Source organism: Triturus cristatus, chromosome 3_2 (assembly GCF_964204655.1).
Source record: "Triturus cristatus chromosome 3_2, aTriCri1.1, whole genome shotgun sequence".
Taxonomy (NCBI): domain Eukaryota; kingdom Metazoa; phylum Chordata; class Amphibia; order Caudata; family Salamandridae; genus Triturus; species Triturus cristatus.
Window position 1 is genome coordinate 193,684,884 of NC_140584.1, and position 22,347 is coordinate 193,707,230.

Here is a 22,347-nt window from a genome sequence, read left to right on the forward strand (position 1 = left end):
GGGTAGAAGAGCCATTGTAGATATGGCACGGCTCCGCCCAATATTGTACTGGCGCAGGTTATGGACCACGCCTGCGCTTTCCCACTATGCAGGGGGCTTTCTAGACATCATAAGAACTGACCTTCACCATAAAATAGGCTGGCTAAAAGCGCTTAGGGCATCCTTGCTTGAGCTTGGTTTGAGCACACTTTGGGAAGATCCTGCAGGAGCAACCTTCCCTTCTAAAAGTACGATCAAGATCATTTATTGGGAGAAGGTTGCCCAGCGGAACTGGTGTAGCCCAAGTGTTGGTAACATGACTAGAGAGTTCCTAGAGGCCAAGATGTACCCCCATCTTGAGCCTTACTGGGATATCATAACCAAGCCAAGAGATAGGAAGCTTCTCTTCCAACTAAGAGCTGGAGCACTTCCCCTTAGATCTTTAACAGTAAAATGGGAAGCGGGAAATAGTGCTGTTTGCCCTGCCTGTGGTACAAAAAATGAAACTATTGGTCATTTCTTGTTTTCTTGTGAAATCTATGCTGCTCCACGGCGTATATGGCTTACTCCACTGTGCAAAAATCTAGGAACTACTAGTGGCACTGTTGCTCTACGCATTATATGCACCAGCACATTGCCTTGGATTTCAATTGCCACTGCAAAGTATCTAGGATGGGCGTGGATGATTAGATTGAGACTGCTAGTCAATTGACTATTCTCTTGAACCGGGGGAGACTGCTAGTCCTTTTACTATTCCCCCCCCCTGCTAACTCTTAGCATTTTATCGTATGTAATCTGTTTTAAAACTTTTAATTATTTAAATATCATTGTTTTAACAACAAGTATCCACTGTTATTATCGCGGAATGTCTAACCCAGGGCTTCAATTATGTCAACCCGCATGTGATTTGAACAGCACCGCTGCCAAATGAAATAATGTCTCCCTTATGGATGTAATTTAACCAGATTTTGTTAAAGTATGTAGTATCGAAATGTATTGTATTTAATAGTATTTTAATGTATCTAATGAATTGTTATTGTATATTGTATCTTGCTTTTATGAATATCCTTCGAATAAAGCATACTTTGACTTGACTTGAGAAGAAATTGTTGAACGTGAGCTTGTGACTTTTAAATAAATATCTTAAAAATGTAGAACTGTTAAATTGCAAACGAGTTCTTTTGTTTTTTACTGTTTTCCTTCTAGATCCATTTTTTTTGCCCTAGCCTCTTTCGTTTTGAGGCGAAGCCTGGGCAGCACATGCGCTGCTCTGTAAGGGATGTGGTATTAAGGTATGGACGTGAAGCTCTGCCCTATCTCCGCTCAGTTTTTTTCATTGGCTTGCGTCATTGTCATTGTAAACTGTGGCTTTTCATTAGTAAATAGGCTTAGTAGTCCCTCCCTGGTACCACCATTTCCCATTTTGTAACCTCCCATGAGGACACCCCTGTGACGTGTGTTGTGGCGCGGTAGTCATTAATTACAGCGTCTGAGCACTGTTTTCTCTAAGAGCTTTGTCCTGCCTGCTCTTTCCTGCAGGAAAAGGGGGTTTGGGGAGCAGCTGACCGGAGGGAAGGCTGCCTCCCGGGCTGATTGGGAGGGTGGTGCAGTCTAATGGTTGCCATTTTGTGTTGGGCTCCTTAAGAGCCCAAAAATAGCCCAACGTATATTTAGGGGTCCCCTTGAGCGGCCAGCCACCATTTTAGGTTCAGGTGACCTGGTGGGTGGTACCCCTCCTGGTGAATGTTTCCCCACCCTCCCTCCCTTTAATTCAGCTTCGGGGGGAGGGGAATCCTTTTTGTAGTTTTCTTTCAGTTTTGCTTTAGGCCGTGCGTTGCGACAGGTGTGCAGGAGCAGGGGTCTGTGTATCCGTCACTTCACAGGTGCACGGCGGGGTAGCATGGAAAAGTTGGACAGAAGTTTGCAAAAGTTGATTGCCATTGACAGTTGGGGATCCAGGTGTAGGGGGAGGGTAGACAGATGTTAAAGGGTCATTTTAGGACAATTGGTTACTTACAGGTTCATATAGATACTCGTAGGCTGTAGGGGAAATTCAATTGGGAAATGTTGAAATACAATAAAGTTAATGAGTCCTCTACAGAGTGGACATGTTTGGGGGGATGGTGGGGGTGGGATAGGGGATAGTTATCTCAATGTATAGCGAGGTTTTAGATTTGTGAGGCAGTGGCCAAGGATTGATGTGCACCTGTGTTAATAAAGCAGCCTTTTTCACACTCACAAGTGATCAGTGTTTGTCTACATCCCTCTCTCCCAAGGCAGGACACGCGCTCTCTCCTAACGCATTTGCACTGCAATAGGTCTCGCATTTGAGAGAGTTTGAGCTATTGGCATTAAACAAAAAAAAAAAAGGCATTGTCTGTGCCAATAGCACAAACTCTCATAAATGCGAGACCTATTTCATTGCAAATGCTTGTTTTTTTAATCTAACTAGCACTCCTATCTGTTCCGAGATAAGAGAGTTTCTTTATCTACAGTATTTTTATGCCAGGCTGTATAGCAATTAATGGCTTCCTGCTCACTTAATCAAACAGAACCCTTTGTTAATTGTGTTTTGGGCTGGTGTTGTCAAACTCTCACTTTTATTGAGCAGCTTAAAAAACGAAGTAATCACAGAGTAAATACAACTCAGAGGTTCACACAATGTGGAGGTCATTCCCGGGCAAAAAAAAGTTTATTGAAACTAGAAGACAGACTATGAGACCCAACTGCACAAGTCACAATTTTTTTGCAGCACGTTTATTGCATACATAAACAGTTGCGGGCTTCACAAGAATACATTTGCTTTGCATGCATGGCACTAAAAGATTTATTTCTCAGTTATTTTTTCTATAAGGAAAACGTTTAATTTCACACAGTAAAGCAGAAAAAGTTGTGTGCCATGGAGCAAGTTGCAGTTAGGCATTGATTTTACTCCAAATTATAAATCCCACTCGGCGCTGTTATCGGGTTACTTCTAGTATTTAAATATCTCCAACGTTTGCATCATTGGCAACGAAACAGCTGTTTCTGCTTAAATAAAAGATGATTCTATTCAACTCTGGTGCAAGAATGTACATTTTGAAATATTAGATGTAAGCCGGATATGTAAAATTTCACAATCCCTCCGTGGGTGTGTTTAACAATTATTGCTGAAACATATCCTTGTCTGTCGTCATGGTGAAACCAGCACCCACTTGTGCAATCAGCCTGAACTTCATCATTTTGGGACGCCCCTTTATCAGTAGCGTGGACGATGTTCATACAAAGCTGGGCCAGATCACACAATCTTTGTACCCTTGCTTTGCTGTTTTCTGTTGATGTTTGCTCAAACCGACCAGTGCAAAAGTGAGATTCTCAAAACTGTCCAGTGCGGTTTATATATTGGTTGGCGCTTATGCTTCAGTTGTACTAGCCTATTTTGTATATACCATTTTATTGCACCTGCCCAGGCCTGCCTAAGGTGGTGTACAAACTGTGCACAGAAAATCAAAACGCTTTTATGGCTGCAGAAGAATGGTGAGGGAAAATGAGGTCGTGGTACGTGATTGGCTGAACATAAGATCTCATTTTAGTTTAGAAACCTGGCAAGTGTAGGTACTGTGCAGGGGCGCAACTAGCCCCACATTTCGAGGGTGGGGTTGGTGGGGGGTGCAACACTTCAGCAGGAGGGCAGAACAAGCATTTCCAGACGTGGGAATGGATATATCCTCATAGCCAATATAAGAAAAAGCTGGGACAAATCTTGCAATTTAAACGTATTGGACAAACCTGTTATTATAGCAAACATGCTTTTGTGGGTTTGGCTCTGTTCTTAGGCTACTCAGTGATGTATAAATAAGCAGATTGAGTGCATTGACCACTAAAAAAACAGCTTCTACAGATTGTAATCTAAAGCACATAGGACAAGTTTCCGCTAAGTTATTTCTTTTTTTTTTTTTTTTTTAATTTCAATAAGTTTTATTACACATTTAAAAAAAAAAAAAAGAAAGCGGAACACATTAGTAGTTCTGGAACAGGGTTTGCAACGATGCATCAAATTCCTATTGTCCATACAATTCTGTGCATACCCTATTTGTGTTAATATTCCAGAGAGAAAGGAAAATAGAAAGGAGCATGAGAGCTAAGGGGATGAAAGAAGAGCTAGAAGACAGGCACGCGAGAGTTACAGTGCATGAATATTTCGTCTGACATTGGATCTGACCATTAGAGCCCGGGTACATTCTTGTTGGGGTGGTACTTCATTATGGGTGCTAGGATGTGTCACCCCCGGCCCACCATGTTTTCATGGGGGCTCAAAAGAGTCTAGAAACGTGTCCAGGGACCCCCACATCCTTCTTGTCTGCTAAGTTATTTCAAGACACCATCCTTTTTTTCAATTCACTGATCCCTTCTGTGGCAGGAAAATTTGCTTGTGAAATATTTTTCATTGCAAGTCTGGAAAAATGCTCCGGTCCCATTAATGACTGAAGGTACAATTTAGTTTACCAAATTATGAAAGTCAGTGCTACTTTTTTTTGTCACAGCCACACCAGAATCGGTTTTGGTAATCAAAGAGAACGTTATGTTCTTCGATGAATGTAGATATTTTTTTTTACACCGATCTTTTAATCTTTTGGCCTAGAAATAGTTGGTTATTGAACAGAAGTTAGAACAAGTCCTTGTTTGAAGCCCTCTTTGTTTTATGGAGTTCTTGTGAAGACATCTTTATCTAAAGAGTTGGGGATACCTCTGGCTGCATTAGATGCAGCTGTGTGAATGAGGATATTCTTGCATATATGAGCAGGGCTTGGGTCTGCCAGTGATCATGCTGGCCTACAAGCTTTTGCAGCCTTGATGAAGTCCTGTGTGTTCACAAGGCTAATGGTGAGTAACTGTGGTTGTTTTCTTGATGTGTTGTCTAGTAAACTGCACAGTCCTGCTGGAATTGTGATTGAGCAATGAATGAAAAATAGAGAGAGCGGCAGGGGGTCTAAAATCATTTGGAAGGTTGGAAGTAATATAGGTGTGCCAGGCACACATCAAAGGCCTTTGAGGCCTTTAACTGTGTAGCCAAGGCATCAGGATGTCCTATGGTATTACCACGTCAGGAACTATAGTTTAGAGTACCGTTTTTCATGTGAACTCACCTAGCCCCTCTGTTCTTGTGCTCTCCCTGTTCAGATCTCCTACCTCATGTTCAGGTCGCTTGAGTGCGGTCTGCTCTTCAGCCCCAGGTCATCTCTCCATGACACAGGGCAGGTTTCTCGGAAGGTAAGGCAGGCATCGGGTATCTTGGCTCCAGCCAGATTGCCCTGCTACCCAGTCCTGTGTTAATGGTACATCCATCCTGCTCACCACATAAAGGCTGAGCAGTGGCCATTCCTCTAGGTGTGTGCTGTATAGACATTGGCAATTATTGGGAATGATATATTTAATGATTGTACATTAATGATTACATTGAGACACAAATATACTTCAGTTTAGTATCCATGCACATTTAACGGAGTCCACTAAACATGTACTGAGTAAACAAACCATACGAAAGTCCATATTCATTTAGGAAGAATATAATGTTGCATGAATACGCTCTCTATTAGAAAGGGTACATATTCCGACAGGACAGCTGAGCACTATGCATTACCTAGCTCCATGTAGTCACTCATTCACTTACTAAGATTTCTTTTATGTTATTGCTCAATCCAGAACAAAATAGCAATCCATATACATTGCATACCTAACTTTAACACACATGGTACTGGTACCTTTAGTAAATAAAAACAAACAAAAACCAGAGGGCCTTGTCCAAGCAAACAATACATTTTACAGTTGGCCTTCCCCTCCAGAATACCAATAATTTCCTACCAATACCTTTATTTCATATGCTCTACCATAGGCTCCCCATCACTGAGCTCCTAGTTTCTGTCGCCTTACAGATTGCACTGCATAGAGACTATACTCCAGGTTAAAGATGTTATAGAACTTAGCCCGCAACATCTCAAATGAGGGAGCTAGTTGTTGTAGCCACACTTACTAAGATTTCAATGGAGTCAATTGCACACTGGTTGAACTAGGAACAGTGAAAGATTATTGGCAATAATTGCATGAAAGGAGAGAAATGAAAACAAAATGATTTTGAATAAAACTGAGTGTTATGAAATACTGCACTGCTTCTGGATAATGAGTTATTTCATGTCAATCTATGACGTAATTCGGTCAGGTAGTCTGAAAAAGTTGATACTTGTACAGCACTATGATGTGCTTTATTTAGAGCACCAAAGTTAATGGATGTGTTTTAACATTTCTGAGATTCAGAGATTTACTTTTTGGGTCTGGCTTCACATTGTAACCGTCAACTGACCTTGTGTGATCAAACGAAAAAGAGATTTAGGAAGCACACCTGAGAGAGGGGCTTTATCTCCGCCCACATATTACTTACCTTGAGCACAGTATTTGATTGGGCAGAAGGTGTGTACTACCAATGAGAAACGGAGGTTGTTGTAATCCTGTTGGCGCCTGAAGGGAGTTTGGTAACCTAAAAGAAATGTCACGATGTGGTAGTTGACCGTAGGAAGACTCTTCAGCCATGGTGTAGTATTGGCAAATAATATTGCTAAACCATCATGACATGCTTACGGTGTGCATTAACTACTGTGTGGACCATATTTTTTGATATGCTAGTCCCACTGGGAAATAGACCTTCCTAATAATGGTGTTTCCTCTTTCAAAATGGGTGTGGCAACCACCTTAATGCTGCAAAAGCCTCTCTGCATTTTTATTTTGTTTTACGATTGTGTCGTGTACAAGAAGTAGTTTTTCCTGCCCTCCCATCCCAGCACTCTGACAGACAAGCCAGTTGCTGCAGCCTCAACCGTCTCACATTGATCCTTCTTTCCTCACCAACCCACTGTCTCAGTTCCCTCTCCCCAACTGAGGCAGCCCGCCCATGGGCAGCTCCCGCAGCCATGGGAACTGCAGTATCCCGCCCATGGGCAGCTCCCGCAGCCATGGGAACTGCAGTATCCCGCCCATGGGCAGCTCCCGCAGCCATGGGAACTGCAGTAGCCCACACATGGGCAGCTCCCGCAGTCTTGGGAACTGCAGCAGCCCACACATGGGCAGCTCCCGCAGTCTTGGGAACTGCAGCAGCCCACACATGGGCAGCTCCCACAGTCTTGGGAACTGCAGCAGCCCACACATGGGCAGCTCCCGCAGCCATGGGAACTGCAGCAGCCCACACATGGGCAGCTCCCGCAGCCATGGGAACTGCAGCAGCCCACACATGGGCAGCTCCCGCAGCCATGGGAACTGCAGCAGCCCACACATGGGCAGCTCCTGCAGCCATGGGAACTGCAGCAGCCCACACATGGGCAGCTCCCACAGTCTTGGGAACTGCAGTAGCCCACACATGGGCAGCTCCCGCAGCCATGGGAACTGCAGTAGCCCACACATGGGCAGCTCCCGCAGCCAAGGGAACTGCAGCAGCCCGCACATGGGCAGCTCCCGCAGCCAAGGGAACTGCAGCAGCCCGCACATGGGCAGCTCCCGCAGCCATGGGAACTGCAGCAGCCCACACATGGGCAGCTCCCGCAGCCGTGGGAACTGCAGTAGCCCACACATGGGCAGCTCCCACAGTCTTGGGAACTGCAGCAGCCCGCACCTGGGCAGCTCCCGCAGCCATGGGAGCCAGATTCACTGAGTTCTTGGGATAGTCCGAACCACATGGCCCAGTTTTGACTATAAATAGGGAAGAAATACAGGTATGGGAAGAGAGCGACAACCTTAGCCTCTTTGAGATGTAAGCAAATGTATCCATTTTAAGATTGGACTATGCTGTTATTGTATTTCCAAATCTCAGCTCCTGTCCTTTCAGCAGACAAGGTGAACACTCTACTCTTAAACTGCCCCCTCTGTACCCTGCCATTTCTACTCACTAGATTTGGCTAAAAATCTTTGTACGTGGTGGGGGGGTGATACTCTCCATGAATTCTAGAAAGCAAAACGAGTAAAGAGACTTCTCGTCGGTGGTTTTGGAGAGAGTGGGCTTCTCCCAAGAGGATAAAAAAAATGGGGTCAAATTTGCTAAAACACCGTAGACCCTGAAAGGGCATTCATGAAACATTTCAGTGCTTTTAAAGTGCATTAGAGACGCCTGGTGTTTCTTAGTAGTAGATCCAATTTCTTCAATAGTCCGAAGTCAGAAATTACTTCCACTATGCCACGGTCTGCATTTTATCATAGTTGGGCCCCTTATGCCATGGATTACATACAATTTGCTAGTGCCAACATTTTGCTATGGATACTCCATCCAATAGTCATGGGTACATAAAAAAATTACCTCTGGTATACAGTGGTCAGAATGTTGCCATTGGAACGCCCCTATAAACGAGTACAATGTCTCTTAAGACCAGAATTACCTCAGATGTCAAGATTCATCAGTTTGCCATGGATGCACACCCTATTCTAAGAATTATGTACAACAGCATGTCAGAGCCTGCATTCTGCCAAGGATAACACCTCCCATTCGTATGCCATTAGTGCCCTCATCCATACTGCAAAATTAACTTCCAGTATGCCAGACCGGCATCACACTCGCAAGCACAACACACGTACACTTGCACACAAACTTGAAGACATACACATTCTCTCACAGACACTCATTCATTCACACTCCTTTTCATATCTCTTGCACTCTTTCGTACATTTTTACTCTGTCCTACACGTACATGCACTCGCGCACACACTCGCGCACACACACTAGTCAAATCTGCCTGTATTGCGTTGGAAAGGCTTGCACTGTTGCTGCCTCTGCTATACCTGTCTTGCTTTTTAGTGAAGCTTAGTAAAAACAGTTTCTCCATACACTATGCAGAAATGATGAGACATGGCCCTGTCAATGCTTGTTATAAGTATGATGTGAATGAAAAAGTGCACTTCCTTAAAACAGCTGTACAGGGTTTATATTTGGTTTCGCATGTGAATCAGGCAGCAACGCTATTAACTTTAAAAAGAAATTAATATCACGCTATTTAACCGATCTTATGAAATGCTTGACTCCTTTGTCAAACATGTTTTTTTTAATCTAGTAACACTTTTCATGTTGGGATTTTCAGACCCAACTTACAATTTTAAAAAAGAGAGGGAGGGGGGGTAGGCTGATGGAAATCATGGCAAAGATGGTGGAATACTGAGAACATTAAGGTAGGAGGGAGTTGTGGGACCTTTAGTTCTAGGTGTTGTGGTGATCGTTTCTGTGTGGTAGTGAAGCAGGCGATACTTTAGTACCATGTGGTTGCATCTAGTCTCAATTCATGCAAACGTACTGTGCCTGAAAGTTTTTGATGCCTATATTGTCCTTAGTTGGAAGCTACGTTGTAGAGTTTTATTTCCTGGTGTGTTCTAGATGTCTGATTTAATTAAATTTGTGTTTGTAATAGAGTATGTAGTATATACATTTCAGGTTGGTTTTCTTTATCATTGGAAATGTGGGTCTTCATTTTTCATTTCAACGGGTATCATTATTGGGGTTGGTATTAGTTATTCTAGATTGTGTGCTTCAGTTTTGTACATTCCGGTTTGTCTGTTGGCTTATTACTCTGTTGGTTGGTGGGTTGTTGTGCCTGATAATAAAGACTTTCTTCTTCGTGTGCCCTCGCCATTACATAATGATGTGCTGAGCAGCGATGCTGCTCGTTGGATGACAACTTTATAAGAATAGTCCTTTGCTTGAGAAGTTAATGCTCATAACATATTTGCTCACGCGTGTGTGTGCTTTTTATTGCAGTTCAGAGGAATGTCGAAAGGAGACATGGCAAAGCCACTCTTGAGTAGCAAGAATGACAAAACCGACGACACATCTCAAGATTCCCTTGGAACAGCAGTCGGGATCCTTGGAAGCGGAGACTACGCGCGTTCTCTCGCCACACGTCTCGTGTGTTCTGGTTTTCAGGTGGTTGTTGGAAGTCGCAATCCAAAGCGCAATGCAAGTTTATTCCCTGCATCAGCGGAAGTAACTTTGCAGGAGGAAGCTGTGAAGAAAGCGGATATTGTTTTTGTGGCTGTGTTCAAGGAACATTATTCCACTTTGCGTGATCTGACCACCGTGCTGGAGGGCAAAATTCTGGTAGATGTGAGCAATGCAACTGAAATTAACAATCACAACAAATCCAATGCTGAGTACTTGGCGTCCCTCTTCCCAGGAAGCACTGTAGTCAAAGGATTCAATGTGGTATCAGCATGGGCTCTGCAGTCTGGCCCTCAAGATGGAAATAAGCAGGTAATATTTGTTTACATTAAGTGCAGTATATAATGCAACTATAAGGTACTCCAGTCTTACTATAAACAAGTTTCATACCTTGATCTGAAATCCTACTATTTGCCAGTCTCAATGACACAATTTAACTTGGGGGATATTCGCAACTGTGAGGCATTATCTTTGATAAATTGTTTTGGTGCAAAAACTGACAGTTCATTACCATTTGGCCTTTGGAACCAGGGCTGGACTGGACAAACATGTTCAAACCCGCCCCACTCCCTACGTCTCCTCCCACAATCTCTTTTCCATCAATTCGCTCTCTCTTGCTCTCTCTCTTGCTCTCTCTCTTGCTCTCTCTCTTGCTCTCTCTCTTGCTCTCTCTCTTGCTCTCTCTTGCTCTCTCTTGCTCTCTCTTGCTCTCTCTTGCTCTCTCTTGCTCTCTCTTGCTCTCTCTTGCTCTCTCTTGCTCTCTCTTGCTCTCTCTTGCTCTCTCTTGCTCTCTCTTGCTCTCTCTTGCTCTCTCTTGCTCTCTCTTGCGCTCTCTCTTGCTCTCTCTTGCGCTCTCTCTTGCGCTCTCTCTTGCGCTCTCTCTTGCGCTCTCTTGCGCTCTCTTGCGCTCTCTCTTGCGCTCTCTCTCTCTCTCTCTCTCTCGCGCTCTCTCTCTCTCGCTCTCGCGCTCTCGCGCTCTCGTGCTCTCGCGCTCTCGTGCTCTCTCTCGCTCTCTCTCGCTCTCGTGCTCTCTCTCGCTCTCGTGCTCTCTCTCGCTCTCGTGCTCTCTCTCGCTCTCGTGCTCTCTCTCGCTCTCGTGCTCTCTCTCGCTCTCGTGCTCTCTCTCGCTCTCGCTCTCGCTCTCGCTCTCTCTCGCTCTCGCTCTCTCTCGCTCTCTCTCGCTCTCTCTCGCTCTCTCTCGCTCTCGCTCGCTCGCTCTCGCTCTCGCTCGCTCGCTCTCTCTCTCGCGCTCTCTCTCTCTCTCGCGCTCTCTCGCGCTCTCTCTCGCTCTCTCTCTCTCTTGCGCTCTCTCTCGCGCTCTCTCTCGCTCTCTCTCTCTCGCGCTCTCTCTCGCTCTCTCTCTCTCTTGCGCTCTCTCTCTCTTGCGCTCTCTCGCGCTCTCTCTCTCTCTTGCGCTCTCGCTCTCTCTCTCTCTCTCTCTCTTGCGCTCTCGCTCTCTCTCTCTCTCTCTCTCTCTTGCGCTCTCGCTCTCTCGCGCTCTCTCTCTCTCTCTTGCGCTCTCGCTCTCTCGCGCTCTCTCTCTCTCTCTTGCGCTCTCGCTCTCTCGCGCTCTCTCGCTAGTACATAGGTAACCGAAAATCTATGTTTAGATTTTCAGGATCTGATTCAAATATGCAACAGAATCTTCTGCCAGTGATGATCATCGCACTTTCGTGGAAAGTGCACGCTACCTGGCAATAAAAACTGGCTGCAGTAATGCTGCTTCACTCCAGAATGTCCCAGTCTATCAGCAGCAGCCTAGCATTTCTTGCAGTGATCCGTCTGAGCTCACGCTCTAAATCCCATTCCTTAGCAGATACTCTAGGCGAATGTACACACTTCAGTTCATGCTAGCGTCTCATCTTAAGTCTCAAGTGTGGGGGCATCTGAAGGATTTTGAGGGCCCTGGGCCAAACGTATTTTAGGGGCCCCTGTTTAGAACAGCTGTCAATTTAAGATTAAGTTTCAGCTCTTTTATTCCCTCTTTGGCCAGATTACGGACAGGCACACTCGTCCAAATTCTAAATGTGTTTACATCTAATATTCAGGGATAGTGATGTGCGTTTTCAATATTGTAACACAACAGCAGCTCACTAATATTGCTGCAAATATCTCCGGGACACCCTCCCATTTCTCAAATAAGGCCTTATTTTGATCCACCAAAAACTTTTTTCATGACTGTTGCATGAAACAAACACACTTTCTCTGCAAAATGTCTGTAATAGAAGATCACGCATTACCCACATTAAAAATAAATAAAGGCATTTAAAACAACCTATTTAAGAATTATTTAAGTTCATCAGGGCAAGACTCTCTGCAGAGCACAGCGGGTTGAATCGGGGGGCCCCTGAAAGGCTGGGGCCCTGGGCCAGAGCCCACTTTGCCCATATCTTGAGTGTTTTTAGCCTTCTAACAAGTATGTTGTGATAGTGTTAATGTCCATTCTTGGAAGACTTAACATTGAGATATTTGTAATTCCCTTTTGTTTTGTCACTTTCAGGTCCGGACACAATAAACTTGGATTGTACACAGTTATCTCATGATAATGTCCTTTGTAATGTGTATTTGTAAAACGCACTATCACCCTCTAGGGTATCCTGGCTCCCAGATATTAATGATATAGTAAAGCCATCTCATTGCAGGTTATTGTTATCACTACTTGAGGTCGAAACTGGGTGTGCTAGCGTGGGATGTAGACATCTGACATCTTGGGCCCAGGGAAAACATTGGAGCGATATCTGTAGGAAGGAACAATTACCTGTCTATGTTCTGTTGAGAAAGAAAGGAATTTGGCATAGTACATAGCTGTCAAGTAGTTGTACATTAAAAGTAGGTTTCCATTGGCCAGTGGAAACAGCAAACTGTTCTGCAGTCCCCCTCGGATACCCTGTATGCCCCATAGTTTTGGATGTGTTAATAGCCAAAAAATGCAATTGTTGACTTAGTCCTGATTGTGTTGATTCTAGGAAAAAGCCCAGAGCGACCTCAAAACCAACTTGAGATCATAATCAAATGTAAAGAAAAGTGATGCATATTTTGCCCAAGAAGTAAAAAAAGGTCTTTGTGCCAGAGGGGGGTTTATAAATAGTACTGTCTGTCACATTTTACATCAAAGTGAGCTAAAAAAAAATCAGTTGCTGCATGCGATGGGTGTGCCAATTTTGAGTCCTGGTCAGTAGTTCTACAGAATTCCTTTGGTACAACAGAGGTACACATTAGGTCAGCATTGGGCCTCTGAGTGCATTTTAGTTTTTTTAAGAGGAATCCTAATATTTTATGATGGCATTGGAGGGTACTCTCCCTTTTTATTTTTGTTTGAATTTAGCAAATTTTTGGCTCGTACATGCTGTCACATGGTTGGAGATACAGTAGTGCCATATGTAATACTATTTTCACATCTGTCCCGAGAGTAGATGTTTGCCAACAATCTGTATGTGGTCATGAGCATTGTAATTAGGGGTGGGCAGAATTTGCGTAGTCGCGTTACGCAAAGTTCAGCGAAACGGTAAAAAATCTCTGCGAGCTACGCAGAATTCTGCAAGCACGCGGAATTGCTTGTTCCACCAGTTTGCGATGCGTTTGTCCTGTTCGGGGACGCTGTTTGTGTGCTCGGCGGGAAATATCTTGCGAACTTGCCCATGCAGTTGCCAATTGGCGCAGCCATCTTTTTTTATTTGTCCCGCCCCCTCGCGATGCGTGTTTCCTGTTCGTGACCGAGGATGCCGATGGCACGTACGAATGATGTGTTCGCGATCGCACGCTTACTCGGGATCGCGGGGCCAGCTACCAAAATCTCGGGGCAAACTGATAGGAAAACTCATTGGCGAACGCAGGGATCCCAGTAAGTCCCTTCCACGCGCGCAAACACTCATTTTGAAAGCGCAAACTAGGAAAAAATTCCGCTACGCTGCGGATCGCGGAATTTTCGGCAATCCCGCGTTATACGCAGAATTGCCAAAATTCTGCAAATTCCGCGAGCGGAGCTGAATTTACCGCCCAGGCCGAATTGTAATCTTTAATAAGCTTGTAAAAGAATACACATGAGATTTCCCAAAGAAAGCTATAGTGCATGAGAAGGTGGGGTGCCAGTATGCCATGGTCTGAAAATCGCCTTAGTATCTTGTCCTAAATATTGCTCACACACATATATCACCCATTTAGAGTTAATAATAGAAAAACAATATCCAATAAGTTATTGTCGTAAACCATATTTGGAAAATGATCTTTATGCCAGACAAAATTAGTTTGTGATGTTCCGACATACAACTAACTGGGAATTTAGCACTTAATCCTAAAATGGCCACCAGCACTGATATTCAACCGATAGTCCTACTTGTAGTCTCTTTTTGTAATTTGTATTGACCATGTGTTGTATATCTCTATGCCTCCCAGAGTATATCTCCCAAAATATTACCATTCTTGCCTGTAGTGCTCTGCCATTTACTTCATCCCATTAGAATTGAAAAACACTTTAGATTTGTAATTCAAGATGTTTTCCCTAGAGGTATATCACAGTCGTAATAATAATCCACCCTTTGTTGTAACTATGAATATGGTGTAAGTAGTACTTATCTACCATTATTTTTCTCCAAGTTTTACAACACATGAAAAATTCTCTTGCTTGGTGTCCCTACAAACGTGATATAATCCCCTACAGTTGTAGGAACTCCAAATATTTTAAAAGTGAAAAGAATAACGGCTGTGTTGCGCATTCCCATGACCTCGCCACGTCACAAGTGCCTATTTTGTGCTCCACAGCACCACACCATTTCATTTTCTTTTTTCAACCTACTAAGATTTTGGGTGCGGCTTCCTTGTTTATAATTTTAGTTTGGAGCCGATCTTAGGCTGCAGAACACTTGAGATTCCTCCCAGTGCTAATGTCCATATAGTCTCTCCTAATTTACATTGGGATCTTACTAGGCATATTCCATTGCCTCTTGTATAACAACCTCCACCAAAGATTTTGGGCGAAAGAGCCTCTGAGTCCAGTAACCCGTTTGGGGTCACTTCTTATCCACAAAAAGAATGATGACAAATACTGATCTTTTGAGCCGTTAGGAAATCGAAAGTGAAAATTGGCTCTGTGAGAGAAACCACACCACATTTATGAGCGCAGTTTCGTTGTTCGCCAGCAGATGACTCGAGGGATCCAGTTCAAGCGTAGACACCTTTTGCCATATCACTATTGATCAACTTTGTTGTACTGGTTAAACCAAGGTTAACACAGGTCATGGGCGGGCACAGCTTGGTCCTTAAAATGGATTCAGCATCCATGTTTAGACCACAGGAAATGCACCCATTTCGTACTTAACCTGCTTTGCCACTGGGATATGTGCAACTGAAGGTTCCAAGCTCTCTGACAACCTCAAAAAAATCACATTAGTAAGATAAGGTGGCTGGATGTAGAATGCGATATCCTACACATTCCTCCTAAGCAGCCTTGCATAGCAATGCCCAATAACCACCTTGGTTGCAGTAGACCGGTTCTTCAGCTTGTGCCCCTCCAGTCAGCATATCGTCATGGTTGATTCCCCTCCCTCCTGCAAGAGTTGGTGGGGCAGCAATTGAATCTTACTCTAGGTAATGAGAGCTGGGGTACTTAAGGATACAAGATTATCTGACCTGTTCTAAGTTTTCATGCCAGCTCATTAGTCCAATAGCAAAGGCTTTAAAGGAATCCTACAAAAACAAGCCTAAACACTTGCGCCCTCAGACCACTTATGGTGACTCGACTTCTAAAGAGTCGAAGCCTAACAGTCTTATTTCTTTAGGTATTGATGTAGGGAGGGGGTACTGAGTAGGGCTGTTTAAAATTTCTCTCACCCCTCCTCCTTTAGTGTATAGGCATACATCTTGTTGCCTTTTCCTAAACAGTAGATTTGGAAGAATCCTAATCAACACACTAATTCCACTTAGTTTGCAAGTGAAGCATTTGCGTGATCTAGCAACTTAATACACAGTTGCAAACAATTCCGATTTTTTTTTTTTTTTTTTTTTTTTTAATTTATTATAGTTATGTGCAAAATATATTGCACGTGGCTGCATTCAGGTCCCTGGCATTTTGGGTCAGACTATGGACCAATGACTCTCCACTGTTTTTATGTGAATCAGTTGCTGAGATCATTGCTTTAGACCCCAAAGGGAAAACAACCTGGTTCAAACAGGCCAAGTGGTTATACATTCTGGGAAAGCCTTGGCAATGGACTAACCCTGGAGTGATGTTGAACAAATCTCTTTCCAACCTAAAGAAAAGATATTGGGGATACATTATAAACCAGTGTTAGTGAGGTAACTAGCAGAATTCTGGACTTTAAAGATGGAATGATCTGTGAGGATTTTCTTAATTGCATAGAACCACCCGAGGTAAGATCCTTGAATCTAAAGCTCAGATATGGCATTATACCACTAAATGTGCTCCCTAGCAGATGGGTGGGAAGTTCTAGTTCCCCAAACTGTTCCTTTTGCTCAGATAGTCCTGAATCTTTACATCACTTCTTGTTTTTTTGTTCCAAACACTTAGCCATCAGAAAAGTGTAGTTGTTCCTGATTTGTCACACTTTAACTTTGAGGCACCTAACGGAGGCTGTTAGAATTTTAAAGAGTGATACAACACCATGGCTACTATTTGCTGTGTCTAGATATTTGTTGTACCCTGGTGGCTCAGAATCCAAAACTGTTTATCTGTATTAGGCTTCTGATGCACATAATCTAATACTGATTGTTCCTTTGTGCATAAGGAGATTGGTACGCATCGATGGAGATTATTGATATATGGTTGTTATTATTTAACGCAAATGCACTTTATAGAATTGGAGTCACTAAAGTGGGAAATACAGCTGTTACTCCCTTAGCGCACATATTTTATGTGAACCAGAGTGTTACTAATGTGGGACTTTACATAATGGTTCATTCCCCTCCCCCTGCTGATTAGCTTAAACAATTTATAAGCACTCCCAGGATTATCAATTGTTTTAATACGAATTATTAAGTATTATTGCCTTTAAAAGATTGCACTTTTGATGTACTTTTTTTTTTTTTTCTCTTTTCAAAACCGAATGAAGAATTATTATTCCTATGTGCAAAATGATATTTATGCTAATAACCACCTGAAGGCAGGTGGTATGCTTCCTTTTTTTTAACTTTAGAAACTGAGCAGCAAAACACTGAAACTCTCAAAGTCCAGGGGAAGCCTTAGCAATACTAACTTTTTTTAAACAAGGGGGGTTGGGCCTATGTTAACTAGATTTCTTTAGAAAGACCCTTCTTTTGAACAAATAAGCAGGGTTTGGTGTTTTTATTTCACCTTTTTAACTTTTCACATAATATTTTGACATGCAAAAAGACTTTAAATTCATGTCATATAGAAAGAACAGACATATCCATTCAACATTACATCAAAGAGTAAACAAATACTTGACATTTAAAAGTTTACACAACAAAGAACATTAATGATGGCAAATGAACAAAAATGACCAGGCCTTGAGTTGGAAAAAGCGAACATGTAACGGTGCAGACCGATTTACAATTTAAGTTACTGACACAGGCTACACACAGCTGGTCGATAAAAAGAATACAACAGGCGTACTGCCTTGTTTGACCACTGAATCAATCAGTGCAATACAAATTATTTCGTCCAGCTGTGAGGGTCGACGCGTTTCGGAACCCTATGATCATTGGAGGGTTCTCATCAGGACCAGGACTCGGTCGAACTCTTTTGTCTAAAAGGTTGAGGAATGCCCAAGCTGCTGGTAATTGGGTTTCAGATTGTGTCAGACTATTCAAAGGATTTGTCTGTGTTCTTTCACAACTGTTGCCCACGTAACCCCAATGTTTACAGTGTGCGCGGTATTGAAGGGACCAGTTGAATCAGCATGTGCGTTGTTGCACTGCTTCGGTGGCTTTGCAAATTTGAGTTGCCGTCAGTCAAATAATCAAGGCGTCTCACTCTCTGGTATGCCTCGACTCTCTGGTATGCCTCGACTCCTGCATAAGTGGTTTAGGTTCCCTTCCTCCCAGCAACGATCTTCGGCATCCTACTGGGCTGAATGTATGACATTGTTCTGCATTCTGTCCATCAATTGTTGTTTTTGCATTTGTCACCCCGAGTGGGAAGGGTATGCCCAGACTTGAGTCCCGTGCGCTCCATGCCACTGGAATCAAGCTATCCTGGCTGAAGAGGGGTGAAACCCCGAAACCGGTCCTCGGATGCTTGGTTCCAGTCCAGGGAGGACCTGGCTTGGCAGTTCAGGCTGGACTGTTCCCTTGAGGCACAGGGTCAAGACTGATTTGCATATGGCTGGGTTCAAACTGGAACGGTATGGTGAGCAAAAAAACGACCCAGATCTCTGTACTGGGGTGAATGTATGACATTGTTCTGCATTCTGTCCATCAACTGTTGTTTTTGTATTTGTTCTTTCTATATGACATGAATTTAATGTCTTTTTGTATGTCAAAATATTATGTGAAAAGTTAAAAAGGTGAAATAAAAACACCAAACCCTGCTTATTTGTTCAAAAGAAGGGTCTTTCTAAAGAAATCTAGTTAACTATACGTCCAATCATTCTTTCTTGTTTAGCAATACTAACTGGCATCAGTGAGTCAACGTCCTGTCAGCAACTCTTTAAGCATCCAATCCTGCCTTAGCTCTCTACCTTTGTAGGTCTAGCCTACACATCAACAGACATATTGTGGACATTATCAATAATTAAATTGGGCATTGGCCAGTCATTGCAGATCATTGACTTTCTTGACAATCTCATTTTCTTGCTTATTCTATGGTTTTCCTTCCTCTTCTTTTGTTTGTACTTCACCTTGAGCATAGATTTTGACAACCCTTTTCATTGTATAACCGTATCCTTCCACTGCTTACGTTCAGGGAACTACTTTTTTCTTTTGTGTAGCCGCCATGCGAGTGCCTTTTAGAGTCGAGCATGTGTGCGCCATGCCATATTTGCAAAAAAGGACTTGTAGCCTGCCTCTTGCTTACTATTCATTTTCTTTTATGTCACTTCTTCTTTGCTGCCTCCTAATTAGACAGCGGATGCCAGGCATCACTTTGTTTCGTCTCTGGCGCATTGACCGACCACAGATTGGTTCTTCGTTAGTGTCTGTGCTGCTCGTGCTATGATTGAGGTACTTTTTAGCTTGTGTTGCTTCTTTCCCCTCCCACCCACCACCTCTCCTTGTTGCAGGGCCTTGCCCTCCATCCCGCCCCACCATCCTTGCTTGCCCATTCACCCATCCCCTTTGTTGCCCCTCTATCCCCCATCGTCGTGTTGCTTTTTAAAAAAAACCAAAAAACATTATGACTCAGCGCTGGCCGCATCATAGCACTTCAAAACTAAATATTATGTTTTTTAAAGTACATACTTGCGAATGGAATGCTGAAAATATTTAACTGTTAAATACTACCAAAACCACTGTGTGCGCTTACTGCCAGTACAAACTGCGCGATCCCAGCAATCCTAGTAAGTTGTACCAGGATAGAATGGGTTGTTGTTGTATCATCAAAGTTGATTTAGTTGCACAATGACCCAATCGGAGCTTTACATGTGTTTTTCTTTTTTTTTTTTTTAAGTTTAAGAAGTTTATTAAAATAAAGGAAAAAGGTGGGCGAGAGGATACATGTACACCAATCCATCATAAAACGATCTATGAATGGAAAAAATCGAATAAAAGTTAACATAATTGTACATTGTAATAAAATAGAAAGCTTTAGATCAGATCTAAATTAAGGCATCAAAAAGAAAACATGCGAAGAGAGAAGAGTTGAGCATAATATTATAAAATATAAACTGAGTAAAATGTACATAATTCAGTATTCATTTTGTTATGCAACTATTCCATGAACGTCAAGGGAGCATTATTAAGAGTAATAACATAATTAATTAATAAGTAGTGACCACAGTACTTTACGCTTGATATTAATTTCAAAGAGATTGCAGATTGTACCTGTCCAGTCAATGGTTGTGGCACAATAAGTTCCACCACTGTTTAACAGTGATATTATCTGTAGATCAGTTGCAATAAGGAGGTCCACCAATTTACCAAGCATTCAGTGATATGACAATATACAATGTTCCACCGAGAAATAATTTATCCAATGAAAATAAAGTAAGTGTACTGGTAATCGCCTGATCTCGTGAAAACAACTGAACCCATAAATCGGAGACTGTTGAACAAAGAACATATGAACATAAGTACTAGAATGGGAATTACATCAACAGCAAGTATCTATATGAAGTTTAGATAAGTGTAGTGGAGTGTAAAATCTATTGTAGAAGAAATATATAAAGTTTGTGTTAGGCTTGCTGAATGGGCTATAGAATGAGTCCCATGTTAAGATGGACCAGTTATAATGTAATCAGATTCCAGTGGAATATCTTGCTTAGTTTTGGGTCTGTCACTTGTGGGTTTATTAACCAATTTATAATTTCGAGCAGCTTTAGAGAATATTTCGCTGGGACATGAATTGAACTGGGAGTCTTTGTGAGGAGTAGTATGGGTCATGAAGGATTGTAAAGAAACTCGAAGTGCAATGTACACGTCAGTATTTTGCCTATGCATCATAGAGGGAAGATTGTATGTGTGAAGAGGGATTCAAAAGGAATAATTGAATCATGAAGTCGCTGTGAACTGATGAAAAGACCTTGTCCAACCATGTCCTCCACATCAGTGTCCTGCCTTTGTGTTTAAGACATTTATTATACCAGATAGGACTATAGACAAACTGTCCAAGAAGGGATAAGTTGAAGACAAAATGAGGTTGCAGTAAGGAACAGGAGTGAGAGACCACTGATGGCATCCAGAACTTAGGGGGATGGGGACATAAAAAGAATATGTTGGTGGGAGAATGGTGATAACAAAGCTAACTCAAGTTGAAAGCCACAAGTTAGATGTAACATTAGTGGAATTCGGCATACCACCCTGTATCTGTTTTTATACTGATCGCTGTGTGATAATGAACAAAAGTTAGGAAAATTAACATCCACCAAGGTCTTGAGGAGTTTTAATATATACAAGGATGTCCTAGACTTTTTCCCGCTTCAAAGAAACCTAGATAGAAGCTTATCCATATTAGCAAAATGCATCTTGGGTATTTTAACCGGTAAGATCATAAAAATTACGTTTATAATTGGCACAATCATCATTTTAATAGTATCCAAGCGACCCCACCAGGGCAAGAACTATGGCGACCAACCTTGTGTGAGGCGTTAAATTTGAGAGAGTAAGGGTCCATGTTAAGTTTCAAAGTATCCCTCATGTTATTACTATACCAAATCCCTAGACATTTAATTTTATTGGGATTCCATGATAGACCTGACTATATAAGAAGATTTATAGCAAAATGTATCTAAAAGCATAATTCTGATTTGTCTAAATTAAGTCTATTTCCAGATATCTCTGAATACAGCTGTAGTAGGCGGTGTATTTAATATGCAAGTCTTTAATCTTTACGCCGGAAAAAGTTTCAGAGTGTTTCAGCTGATTAAGGAACAGCTCTAGAGCAAGAATAAATAACAAGGGAGAGAGTGGGCATCCTTGTCTAGTTCCCCCTGTTAAGAGGAATGTAGGGAGGCTGTATCCCATTTACCATAACAGATGAACCAGCCAGGGCACAAGGGCTCCTCATAAAGATAAACCATTGACCGTTTCAAACTTGCTAAAGCTTAGGTCTCATCAGAAAAGTCATCACTCTGAAGCTGCTCTTCGTCAGCTGGTAAAAAAATGGGATTCAGTTCCTCAGAATCTGAGACCTACATTAAATTTAAGTTTAGAAAATCTTTAAAAACGTGTTTAGGCATTATAAGTCTTTTTTCTTTTACTGCACCGTTTTTTTTGTTGCTTATTTTTCTTGTGCCATTATATCCCCACCCACCCCAGGTGAACGCTGTGCCCAGACGATAGACATACAATAAATAGGCAAGTGGCAGCAGTGCAGACATATATACAGTGCTCTGACAACTGAAACTCCACTGAAAGGGATTTTGGCAGAGCAGCATCAGAAATTTGCCTAAATGAACAATAAAAAAACAGTTTAATCTGGCCACTCTAACTATGTCACAATGACATTTTATTGTGCCAAAGGCTGGAGTGTCAATGGCCCCTGGGTTTTTACTAATGTCCCTCAGGAATAGCATACCAGAGTGCTCTGTTATTGGAAAATGTCAACTAACTCCTCAACCAATTACATTGCTTATCTTTCTGGGCTCACTCTCCTACAAGTTTTATTTCCTAAAGCCTGATCCAACAGAACAATTAAGTCTTCATGCTGCTTCTCTGCTCGATTTGGTCACAATTTCAGTTCTTGGTAAGGCCAATTCAGCCTTTTAGTCTTCTTTAGTATCATTCATTTGAGTAATAACACATCTTGCAACGCAATGGACTAGCAACAAGTGTGTTATTATTATTATTCTTTAAACTTC

At 42.5% G+C, this 22,347-nt stretch overlaps 1 protein-coding gene across 5 annotated transcripts in view; it reads left to right on the forward strand.

Moving 5' to 3' along the window:
* STEAP3 (STEAP3 metalloreductase) overlaps positions 1–22,347 on the forward strand; it is a 72,244-nt gene that overhangs the window by 41,302 nt on the left and 8,595 nt on the right. For 4 of the 5 annotated variants that reach the window (XM_085647471.1, XM_085647473.1, XM_085647474.1 and 1 more), the window contains exon 2: positions 9,740–10,231. In XM_085647471.1, coding sequence (XP_085503597.1) covers positions 9,749–10,231 — 483 coding nt within the window. In that variant the 5' untranslated portion in view covers positions 9,740–9,748. Of the gene's footprint in view, positions 1–1,185; positions 1,272–9,739; positions 10,232–22,347 lie in introns of all 5 variants that reach the window. The other variant, XM_085647472.1, reaches the window with a different exon arrangement.